Source organism: Balaenoptera acutorostrata, chromosome 3, assembly GCF_949987535.1.
Source record: "Balaenoptera acutorostrata chromosome 3, mBalAcu1.1, whole genome shotgun sequence".
Classification (NCBI taxonomy): domain Eukaryota; kingdom Metazoa; phylum Chordata; class Mammalia; order Artiodactyla; family Balaenopteridae; genus Balaenoptera; species Balaenoptera acutorostrata.
In genome coordinates, this window is record NC_080066.1 from 140,104,639 (window position 1) to 140,117,930 (window position 13,292).

The 13,292-nt window shown below is 33.1% G+C and overlaps 1 protein-coding gene across 1 annotated transcript in view; it reads right to left on the reverse strand.

Moving 5' to 3' along the window:
* Positions 1–2,367: 2,367 nt before the first annotated feature.
* Positions 2,368–13,292, reverse strand: part of C3H14orf39 (chromosome 3 C14orf39 homolog) — a 50,592-nt gene continuing 39,667 nt past the window's right edge. The window contains exons 17-18 of the mRNA XM_007192950.2: positions 10,585–10,642; positions 2,368–2,694 (exon numbers count right to left, since the gene is read on the reverse strand). Of these exons, the coding sequence (XP_007193012.1) occupies positions 2,495–2,694; positions 10,585–10,642 (258 nt within the window). The 3' untranslated portion in view covers positions 2,368–2,494. The remainder of the gene's footprint in view (positions 2,695–10,584; positions 10,643–13,292) is intronic.

A 13,292-nucleotide genomic window follows, 5' to 3' on the forward strand; every position in this document is an offset into this window, starting at 1 on the left:
CAACTATACCTCAACTTAAAAAATAAAGAAGAAAAAGAGCATTTTAGAAAAGAAAAAAAAGTAAGAAGAACAAGGTTAGAGGACTTGCACCACCCAATCTCAAGATTCATTATAAATCTACAGTAATCAAAACAATGTGGTATTGGTAAAAGGACAGACATACAAATCAATGGAAAAGAATAGAGAGTCCAGAAATAGACCCATACAAACATGGTCAATTGATTATTGCCAGGGAGCTCCCTGGTTGCCTAGTGGTTAGGATTCCGGGCTTTCACTGTTGTGGCCCAGGGTCAATCCCTGGTTGGGGAACTGAGACCCCACAAGCTGCACAGCACAGCCAAAGGAAAAAAAATTGATTATTGCCAAAGGTACAAATGCAGTTCAATGGAGAAAGGGTAGTCTTTTCAGCAAATGATGCAAAAAAAAAAGTATCTTGATACATACCTCACATCTTATATAAAAACTTAAAATGTACCACAGACATAAATGTAAGTACAAAACTCTAAAACTTTTAAAAGAAAACATAGGAGAAAAATTTATGACCTTGGGTTTGGCAAAGAGCTTTTAAATATGACACCAAAAGCATGTTCCAATTATAGATCGGACTTTATCAAAATTAAAAATTTTTATTCTGTGAAAGACACTGTTAAGAGAATAAAAAGATAAGCCACAGATGGGGAGAAAATATTTGCAAATAAAGGACCTGTGTCCAGAATACATAAAGAATTTGCATAATTCAACAATAAGAAAACAAACAACCCAAATTTTTAATGAAAACAGATATTCAGATGGAAAATAAGCATGTGAAAAGATGCTCAACATCATTAGACTTTAGGGAAATACAAATTAAAACTACAGCAATATACCACTTTATACCTATTAGAATGGGGGCTTCCCTGGTGGTGCAGTGGTTGAGAATCTGCCTGCCAATGCAGGGGACACGGGTTCGAGCCCTGGTCTGGGAAGATCCCACATGCCACGGAGCAACTGGGCCCGTGAGCCACAATTACTGAGCCTGCACGTCTGGAGCCTGTGCTCCGCAACAATAGAGGCCGCGATAGTGAGAGGCCCGCACACCGCGATGAAGAGTGGCCCCCGCTTGCCACAACTAGAGAAAGCCCTCGAACAGAAACGAAGACCCAACGCAGCCAAAAATAAATTAATTAATTAATTAAATAAAATATGTATGTTATCTCTAAAAATAAATAAATAAATAAATAAATGGATAGCAACATTAAAAAAAAAATAGTTGGTATAAAAAGAAATATTCCAGGTTTTTAACTGAAATTTTCATCTTTAAACCAACTGTTGAAGGTTTTTTAAAACACAATCCAAAGTTTCCTTAAATTCTATCATTAGTTATACCATCCTTTTGACTTCTAAAAAGTTTGGGAAGGTTTACTTTAATACAATTGTGATATGTTATGGACACCCTGAAGAAGCAAGATTGATTCTCACCCAAAATTTGGTTTGGATGTTGAGATTGATGACACCACACATTCCAATAGGGTATGAAAAAGTTATTACTCATATAATAACATTTTCTGGGGAGAGCAGACCAGCCCTCACAAGCTGGTCTGAAAATGGCTTGATAGAGCAGAGGAGGGAGACTGGCTTTTGGTTTTTATGGTGGTTAGGGGTGGGCCATGGCAAAAGTTCCTATACATGGTTTGAACTTCCCAGTGATGCCAAAGAAGGAAACACCTGTGCTTTCTTACCAGCTTGACCAGATGTGGGGCAGAAGGGGAAGAAAACAGGGTGAGGCTCAAAATCTTTCAGCACTCACACATCTAGATATGGATCAGACTCTTTATTTCTTGATAACAATACAACTAATTTTAAAAAGCACAAATACAAAGATATTGAGCAATTATGTTTATATAATTTCATCAAATTTTAATTATCTTCATTTAAGCTATATAATTGATTGACAAGCAAATACTACATATAAAACATAAAGGTGAATTTTTTGTTGAAGACAGGAAACAAAATTTTAAATGTTCTTCAAAAAAGTTTAAGCAAAAATAAATATTAACAGTATCACAATTAATGCAACCAACCAATTTTCAGAAATTACTCTAGCCTTTCACATTTAATTTCCTTCTACTAAAGCTATTAGAATAAATGATAATATTTGAATTTTTGTTGTATTAGAAGAAAATAACACATTTTATTCACTATCAATAACATAAATTATTTGAGATCATTATTAAAGTACCACTCTTTTACTGCAGCAGTGAAGCATAGGTTCTGTACGAATATAGTTTGCAAAATCAAAACCAAAATAAATGATAGCTAATGCTGCAAATAAAAACAAAAGTAGATGACAGTCTTAATTTCCTTCAATATTTAAATAAATATAATCAAATAATGTTACTATGGTAACCCATTATTTCTTTAATCAAAAGAAAGTGGTCTTCATAGTTTAATAATGTAAATTTCTGCCCTAGATGATTACAGAGTAGTAAAATAATTCAATAGATTAGTAACTAGTTCAAAAAAAAGTAAATTGTGTGGTATTTTGTGAGGAGGATGAAAACTCTTTTACAGAAGAAGGTGTTGAGTTTTGATCCTGTTCAAATGGAAATGGAAAACTAAAATCATCTCTTCCAGCTCCAAATGTATGAGTTGAAGAGTCCGATGGAAAAGAAAAAGTAAAGGTATCTTCTCCTTCTGGTTTCCCAAATAAGTTTCCTGAGGAAGATAAATATTACAATATCATGCTATTCATGTTACATAATATGATTAATTTGGTTATAATCTACCAAATTACAGTATACTGCACACAATAAATAGGTTAACATTGAATCACATATTTAACTGTTTTCCTCTTATGTGTAAAGCATTGTCCTTTGTACTGTGGAAGGTTAAACAGGTCCAAACTTAAACCCCACTTTCATGTAATTTGAATTCAAGTATATAAAGAACTAGTATATAGGGTAGAAAGAGGAGTAATAAATCTCAAATGGAGAGAATAGCACAGAGGAACAGAAATAGGTGTGCATAGGAAATATAAGGGTAACAGAAGTCAATTCAGCTTATCAGAAGCATTGAGAAATAACAAAGAGTTATTAAAATGGAATTAATAAAGATGAGCTTGTAAAGACTGCTGAATTTCCAGCTATAGAATCTGGACTTTATTTGATAGATAAGATGAACCCATTAAAAGTTTACAAGCAGAGATATGACAAGATTTGAACTGCTTTATAAGGATTACTCAGGAGAGAATGTGTAGAAAGCCTGGAACAGGAAAATGTTTAGAAATGGGGCTAACAGGAAAGAGATGATGAAAGCTTGGCATTACCTACAATCATAGAAAAGGGAATGGAGAAAGAAATGTTAGATTTGAGACATATTGTATAAGTCAAATTTATTCAACTATTACTTATTGCATAACTACAATATACTGTTTATGGCACTGTTCAAGGAAATTGACAGAACAGTGAAAAGGATTTTATAGTTTTAAAAGGAATTTTTGAAATCAACTTTACATAAAGAATTACTTGGTTAATGATTCCCAGAATTGCCTTTAAGGAAAAATATTGTTTTTCATTCATTATATTATTTAAGACTATAATTATAAAAATATATTTTCAACATCTTAATTAGAATTTTTAATTACTATTAAACAATTTTAAATGTACAGTAATACAAAGACTTACTTGAAATAAGTCTTTTAAAGCATCTATATTTTTTCCACAGAGAACCAATTCAATTAATACATTAAGCAAAACAATTTACTTTGTGCCACTTTGAAATTTCATATATTTTCAAATATCTCAGTTATTTTACCCTAAATAAAGCTGAGCCAACCAGCAATAGGGTGGGTGGGTAGATGGATGGCTGGAGGGATGGACAGATGGATGGACTGATCCTTGGGTTCTTCCTCTCTCCCTTTCTCACTTCAGTACATATCCATAAGACTTAAACAAAGGAAAACAGCTATAACATAGCTATAGATCCAGAAAGAACTAAAAATCTTGAATCTCCCTTTGAAAAATGAATTTGACATTATTTTAATTTCAGAACAAAAGAAGTTCATATGAAGTCTTCATAAAACTCCTGTGATCACCTTAAATAAAATAATAGATTACTGTGCAAGATTACTGTGTAGTCTAGGTGCAGTGGAGAATTCAAAGGTAAACAAAACAAGAGTCCCTGCCCTCAAAGAACCTATGATTAGAAAAGGTTTTATATATATTCATAAATAATGAGTGTATAATAATGGTATAGATACAAAAATGTATTTTAAAAAAGACATTCAGAAAAGTGAGGGAAAGAGCTTTTTTTTTCAAAATAGAAAATAAATTTTATTTCTATGTTAACGATGACTAAAAATTCAGAAAAATATCTTTAAAATTTATAATTTGTAATAGTATGTGCAGAAGTCGTATACCTAGAAATAACCTAATTAAATATGGCTACTTTACTTTTACCATGTTTTAAAAATGACTAATGGAAAGTCAATTCCAATTGCTGTCCATCTGTTGTTGATCTGGGAAGTTTTCATAGACTCAGTTACTTAGTCTTCAGATAATACCCTCTTTACTTTCTGTTAGGCAACCAGAGACCCAAGCTTTGCAGCTTGGGGAATAGTCTTCATCTAGGCCCTTTTAGGGAGAGACCTTTTTGGAATGGAATGTCAAAGGGGAAAAATAAAAGGTTCTGTGGAAGAGAACTTGGTCTTGAAAAGGTGGTTAGAAAGTGATAGAAGTTGAGGATTTCAGGAAGAAAAAGTGGGTAAGAAAGTGTGGGCAGATTTGGGATGAAGTGAGTTCTTCAGTATGGGCAAAGCACAGATAATTTTTATAGGAGAAAAGGTTTAGGAGCTAGGTTAGAAAACTGGGAGCATAATTTGCTACTCCAGGGGAGCCACTAAAGGTATTTAACCAGGGCAATGAGATGGCCAACATTATGCATAAGGAGAGTAATTGGGGTATGATCTATAAGTAAGCTAAAAGGATGAAAAGACCAACCACAATGTTACTGCAATAGCCCAAGTGAATGGTAATAAGACTTTGAAATATAATGATTTCCATATAATGAAAATAGAAAAGAAAATAAATATTTCAGAGAGAGAACTGATAAAACTTGATGACTAGCTGAATGTAGTCACAGGCACAGAAGGAAGTTAAAATTAACACTGATGTTCTGAGTCTTGGCAACTAGAATAATGGAGAGACCATTAGGTATATCAGAAAGAGAACAAGTTTGATTTCAGATATACTGAGTTTTTAATGTCAACAGATGCCTTAGATATAAAGAGATATCAATTATACAATTATAAATAAAGTCCTACCAGATGACTTCACTGGTGAATTTTACCAAACATTTAAAGAAGAATTAATTGTCAATCTTTCTCAAGCTCTTCAAGGAAATCAAAGAGGGAACATTTCCAAACTCATTTTATGAGGCCAGCATTACCTTCATACCAAAGCCAGAAAAGGACACTACCAGAAAAAAAACTACAGACCAATATCTCTGATGAATATAGATGCAAAAATTCTCACTAAAATACTTGCAAACTGAATTAAGCAGCATGTTAAAAGGATCATTCATCATGCTCAAGTGGGACTTATACCTGGGATGCAAGGATGGTTTGATGTATGCAAATCAATCAACATGATACATCACATTAATAGAATGAAAGAAAAAAATCATATGATCATCTCAATAGTTGCAGAGACAGCATTTGACAAATTCAACTCATTCATGATAAAACTCTTAAAAAATTAGGTATAGAAGAAACTCACCTCAACATAATAAGCATAATAAAGGCTATATACGATAAGCCCATAGCTAACATCATACACAATAATAAAAGATTGAAAGCTTTTCCTCTAAGATCAGGAACAAGACAAGAGTGTCCACTCCCATTCAACACAGTATCGAGAGTCCATGTCAGAGCATTCAGGCAAGAAAAAGAAATAAAAAGTCTCAAAATTGGAAAGTAAGAGGTAAAATTATTTCTATTTACAGATGGCATGATTTTATATATAGAAAATCCTAAAGACTCCACCAAAAAATTGTTATATCTAAACAACAAATTCACTAAAGTTGCAAGATACATAATAAACATCCAAAAATCAGTAGCATTTCTGTACACTAACAAATTATCTGAAAAAGGAATAAAGGAAATGATCCCATTTACACCAAAACAATTAAAGACTTAGGAATAAACTTAACCAAAGAGGTAAAAGACCTCTACTCTGAAAACTACAAGACACTGGTGAAAAAAATTGAAGACAGAAATAAATGGAAAGGTATCCCATGTTCACAGATTGGAAGAATTAATATTGCTAAAATGCCAATACTACCAAAAGCCATCTATAGATTCAGGATGATCTCTATCAAGATTCTAATGACATTTTTTACAGAAGTAGAAAAAAAAATCCAAAATGTATATGGAACCACAAAAGAAAAGCCAAAGCAATCCTGAGAAAGAACAAGGAGGGAGGCATCACACTCCTGATTTCAAGCTATAGTAATCAAAACAGAATGGTACTGATATAAAAACAGACAAATAGATCAATGGACCAGAACTGAGAGCCCAGAAATAAGCCCAAGCACACACAATTAACTGATATTTGACAGGGGAGCCAAGAATACTCAATGGAGAAAAGATAGTCTCTTCAATAAATGGTGCTGGGAAAATAGGATATTCATATGTAAAAGAATGAAACTAGACCCACTACCTTACATCACTCACAAAAATTAACTCAAAACAGAGTAAAGACTTAAATGTAAGACCTGACACCATGAAACTCCTAGAAGAAAATATAGGAAAAAAGATCCTTGATATGAGTCTTGGCAACAATATTGGATATGACACCTAAAGCACAAGCAACAGAATGAAAAATAAATGGGATTGCATCAAACTAAGAAGCTTCTTCACAACAAAAGAAACAATCAACAATGTGAAAAGACAACTTACAAAATGGGAAAATATATTTGTAAACCATATATCCAATAAAGGGTTAACATCCAAAATATATAAAGAACTTATACAACACAACAGCAAACAAACAAATAATTCAATTAAAAAATGGGCAAACAATCTGAATGGGCATTTTTCCAAAGAAGATATACAAATGGGCAACAGGTACATTAAAAGATGCTCAACGTCACTAGTCACTAGGAAAATACAAATTAAAAACACAGTGAGGGACTTCCCTGGTGGTCCAGTGGTTAAGAATCCGCCTGTCAATGCAGGGGACATGGGTTCGATCCCTCGTCCGGGAAGATCCCACATGCTGTGGGGCAACTAAGCCCATGCACCACAACTACTGAGCTCATGCTCTAGAGCCCGTGCACCACAACTACTGAAGCCCGTGCATTCTAGCGCCTGTGCACCGCAACTACTGAGCCCATGGGCCACAACTACTGAAGCCTGCACACCTACAGCCCATGTTCCACAACAAGAAAAGCCACTGCAATGAGAAGCCCGCACACCACAACAAATAGCCCCCGCTTGCCACAACTAGAGAAAGCCTGCGTGCATCAATGAAGACCTAGTGCAGCCAAAAAAAAAAAAAGAAAAAATGAAAAAAACAACAACAGAAACACAATGAGATATCTTCTCATACCTGTTAGAATGGCCATCATCAAAAAGACAAGAAATAACAAATGTTGGAGAGGATGTACAGAAAAAGAAACTCTTGTGCACTATTGGTGGGATTATAGACTGCTAAAGCCACTATGGAAACAGTATGGAAATTCCTCAAAAAATTAAAAATATAACCACTATATGATCCAGCAATTCCACTTCTGGGAATATATCCAAAAGAAATGAAACACTAACTTAAAAAGATATCTGCACTCCTATGTTCATAGCAGCATTATTTACAATAATCAAGATATGGAAATAACCTGTGTGTGAAATGATGGATGAATGGATAAAGAAGTTGTGAGATACCTAAATATGTATACATACATATACAAATATTATTCAGCCATAAAAAAGGAGAAAATCCTGTCATTTACAACAACATGGATGGACCTTGAGGGCATTATGCTAAGTGAAATAAGTCAGACCTGTATGATCTCACTTATAAGTAGAAACTAAAAAATTAGAAAAGAAAGAAACCAAACTCCCAGAAAAAGAGATCAGATTTGTGGTTACCAGAGGTGAGGGTATGGAGAGGGGAAATTGGGAGAAGGTGGTCAAAAGGTACAAACTTCCAGTTATAAGATAAATAAGTACTAGGGATGTAATGTACAACATGATGCCAGAGTTAACATTACTGTGTTATATATATGAAAATTGTTAAGGGATTAAATCCTAAAAGTTCTCATAACAAAGAAGAAAAAAAAATTTTTTAATTGTTTCTATATTTGATGATGGATGCTAACTAAACTTACTGCAGGAATCATTTCACAATATAAGTACTTCAAACCATTATGTAACACACCTTAAATTTATACAGTGGTGTATGACAATTTTATCTCAGTAAAACGTGGGGGGAGGCTAAGAAAAGTAAGGTCCAGGAGTTTAAGAGAATTAGGAGAAGTCAGGGAGGGAAGATATGTATTATAATATTTGAAAATGCTGAAGTGATTGAGTGTCAAATGAGAGTGTCAAAGGGAAGAATGTAAATAGATTTAATATTTTAGATAGTCGCATTTAAAGAATGTCTACAATTGCTGGATTCGTTCTGGTCTTGTGGCATTTAATAACCATTTATGACAATTCCAAAATTTATGCCTCACCCCAATGAATTCCAGGTTCATATATAAAATTTCCTACTTACTTTCACTCAGATATCTAATATAGGCTTTTCAGTGATAACACTTCTAAAATTAAACTCTTGTCAATCTCAAATTAACTTCTACAGCCTTCTATATTTCAACAGATGTTAATTCCATTCTTAAAATTATTCAGGTCAAAATCTTGGCATCATCCTTCTTTCTCTTAATCCTTACATCCAGTCCATAAGCAGATCCTTACAACTCTACCTTCAGAAAACTTAATAACCAAAATCTGACCTCTTCTCACCACTTCCACTGACATCATCCGCACCATTATCAGTTCTCACCTGTATTACTTCAATAGCTCCCTAATCAATCTCCCTGATCTCCCCCACGTTTCCATATGGTCTGTTCTCCGTATAGCAGCCAAACAATTCTTTTAAAACCTGTCAGATCATTTCAGTCCTTGCTGAAAACTCTCCAATAGCTTCCCATCTCAAACAGAAAAAAAAACACCCCAAAGTCCTTAAATGGTCTAAGTGTCCCCTATGGTTTGCTCTCCCTCCAACTTCTCTGATTTAATTTCTTAACAGTTTTTCCTTCCTTATTTGATTCCAATTATATCAATTAAGCTGTTCAATGAACATGCTGAGCATACTCCCATCTCAAGGCCTTTGAACCCTCTGCCTAGAACAGTTATCCCAGTAGCTTGTACCTGCACCTCCTTCAGGTCTCTGCTCAAATGCTGCCTTTTAGTGATGCCTTCTCTGATTCCCTTGGAACACAGCAACTATCTTCCCAATCCAAATACTCCCTATTTCCCTTACTCTGCTTTAGTTTTCTTCATAATATTTATCCCCACAAGTGAGTAGAGTTAACATCAGGCCTGTGCTGATCCAGGCCCACCTGGAAGAATGACCTTGGAGTCTGACTCCTCACAGCACTGTTTTCTTAGAAAATAAGAATTAAGGTAAATGTATAATGATGTGTTTGACTAGTCGACTGGGTGGGACTACACCTGAATTAGAGGACCTGTGACTTGGTATATAGTCCTTCCTAGCTCTCAGGTGGGAAACCAAGGCTGCAGCTTTTGTGTGTCAAGGTGATTTACCTGCGCCATGCCTTCTGTCCATAGCAGCTTTACATGTCCCATGTAGACGAGGTAGTAAAAGAAAGCTTATTATTTGGGTTGCCGGTGGGCCTCTCAATAAGATAAAGATGCTGTACATGCTGTTATATCCTATCCTGTATCTTTCTATAAAGCTAAGTAAATCTAAGACTAAAAATTGTGACAGTGAGTCTGACTGCCAATTCAAATCCGTATCAACTGTTTTTTAGTGCATTACCTTACATATAATCATTGTCTATTTTCAGTTTCTCCCACTAGAACATAAACCCTATGAGAACTTTGCATTCTTGTCCACTATTCTATCACCAGAGCCAGAAGCAGTACCTGATATAAAATATACTATATATACATATATTTATTTTTATATGTTGAATAAATGAATTAATCAACGGATAAATGAAGAAAGAAGATCCAATAAAAAGTAAGCCCCAGCGAGACAAGAAGAAATCCAAAAACTCCAGAAGGGAGATGGGAATAGTCAACAATATCAAATGCTGCAAAGTGACTGAATATGATAATAAATATAAAATACTCATAATGTTTGATAATTAGTAAGTCATTAGTAATATTGGAAAAAGCAAGTTTTGGTAGAGTAGTGAGAGAAGAAGATAAATTGCTAAAAAATAATAATAATAATTAGTGAATGGTGCAGAAGTAACGGCTATTTTTAAAGAATAAACTGAGTGCCTAAGAAAATCAGAGACAAACTAAACACAAACGGTGAAAGTTAACATGGTTTTATATATAGCAAACTTCAAATCACTTACCAATTTCTTGTTGTGATGAGAGAAGATTTAAATTTCCTGCAGAATAATGTTCATTATACTGAAAAATAATTTCCATTAAATATTACTCATGAAATCAGTAGAACAGTAGGTACAGCATTTATATTAGACTCTAAAGCCTAGTTCTTCTAATAAGCATAATTAGAGTAGACAAAATTGCAACATTCTATATAGCACATTATTGTAATTAAAAAGAGATCTATCTTCAAAACTATAATTGACTTATATTAAAATAAGGTTTATTGATTTGACTCTGGCAATAGATAAAATATTAATAGGCAATATATATATATTATACCAAGGATACTTCCTACTTTGGAATATTAATATAACCTAAAATTCTAATTAACTTTGTTTTATTCTGAAGGCCTTTTACAAATCAGGTTGTTGTTACTGCTTTCCTGACTATAAAAATAATACAAAGTATTACAGCTTCATGTCAGTTCAAATAAAGTTTTGCTGCCAAGAGGGTCCGTTTTCTCTGTAAAACAGGGTTTTCAAAAAATGGGATCATGAAACATAGTTTTCTGTCCTCTATTTTTTCCTCTTAACATTGCATTATGAGCATTTTTCCACATAACTATTCTTCCAAAACCTTATTCTTTTTATGGCATTTTAATATTCTTCTAATATGGACATACAATATAGTTTCAATCATTCTTTTGTTTAAAACATTTAGGTTGTTTCTATTTTTTTCTAATATAAATCACACTTGAATATATACTATTATGCACAGATTTATACTTCTTTGACAATTAATAAGGAAAGCTGTTTTTCCCAGAGATTTTATAAGGCACTTGAATTTCTTTTACGGTGAATTATCTATTCACCAAATAGACTCTGTCCATATCTCTATTGAGGCAGTAATTTTCTTGCTGGTACATATAAGCTCTTTATATAATAAAGATCTTAACTGTTTGTCATATTATTGCAAATATTTTATATCACATTATCATTTTGCCTTTAAATTTTTTTAACATATAAAATTTTGTATGTAACCAAACCAAAACCCTCTTTATTTTCTTTTGGCTCTTCTTCCACTGTTTTTATGCTTAGAGAATACTTCCTTAAGATCTGGTAAATATTCACCTATATTTCTTCTGAAATATTTTATGGTTAACATTTTAAAATTTAATGCATCTATAATATCTATTGGTGTACAGTGTAAGACAAATGCCTAATTTATCCCCACTAATTTGTGGTCCTATCTATATCGCATTCTAAATTCTTTTGTTTCAAGACATTTCCCATGCCATTGATCAATCAATCAATCCTTGTACCTTTACCACACTATTTTGATTGCTCTAGGTTTATGTAGAAAGTGAAGTTCCCCCTTATCAGTCTTCTATTTCATAATATTCTCTTATTATTAAAATCAGTAGGAGCCATAATAATATCCTCTCTTTCATTCCTAATATAGGTAAATCTTATCTTTTTCTTTGTCAATCTAGTAAGTTTATAAATTTTGTCCATTTTTTTCAAACAACCAACTCTGGCTTTGCTAATTTTCTCTATTGTTTGTTTTCTATTTCATTGACTTCTTATTTTTCGTAGTTTTTCATTCTACTTACTTTGGGTTTACTTTCTTCTTTTTTTAGCTTTTCAAGGTGGAACTTCAGGTCACTGATTACAGACCTTTCTTCTTTTCTATTAATTTAATTATTTAAATGGTTAATTAAATTATTTAAAGTTATTTTGCTCTGGTTTTTGGCAGCAACCTATAATTTTTGATATGCTGAATTTTCATAACCATTCATTTCAAAATTTTTTCTAATTTCTTCTTTGATCCATGGCCTAAATATTTAGGACTTTCCTAATATCTTATTGATTTCTAATTTAATTCCATTATGATCAGATAACATACTCCGTATAATTTCTATCCTTTTAAATTTATTAGGAGCCACTTAATGGCCCAGAATATGGTCTATCTTGGTGAATGTACCATCAGCGCTTGAAAAGAATAAATATGCTGCAGTTGTTGGATGTGGTATTCTATAAATGTCTGTTAGGTCGAGGGGGTCGATGGGGTTGTTCAGATTTTATATAAGATCTTTCTTGATTGTGTTGCCTAATTCTATCAATTGCTGAGAAAGGGGTGTTAAAAATCTCCAACTAAGTTTGTGTTTTTGTCTATTTCTCCCTTTAATCCTGTCAATTTTTGTTTCTACATACACATGTAGTTGAAAAGACCAACTACCTACCTGAAAATTTTTTCACACTGAGAATATATGAAGTTTATTTAGAATTACAAAGCCAAATTAATTTTTAAACTGCCTTTAACTGAAATTTAAATCATTGCTATCCTGAGATTCTGTTTTATGAACAGATGTCAATTTGAGCCACCTGAAGTTGAAAACATAAAGATAATGGGGGAACGTTTTTATGCTATCAATACTCAGAATCTTTTAAAAAATTGCCTCTGCAAGTGGTATTGGGAAAGTTGGAGAGCTACATGTAAATCAACGAAGTTAGAACACACCTTCATGCCATACACAAAAATAAACTCAAAATGGCTTAAAGACTTAAATATAAAACAAAACACCATAAAACTCCTATAAGAGAACATAGGCAAAACATTCTCTGACATAAATCATACCAATGTTTTCTTAGGTCAGTCTCCAATGCAATAGAAGTAAAAGCAAAAATAAACAAATAGAACCTAATCAAACTTACAAGCTTTTGCACAGCAA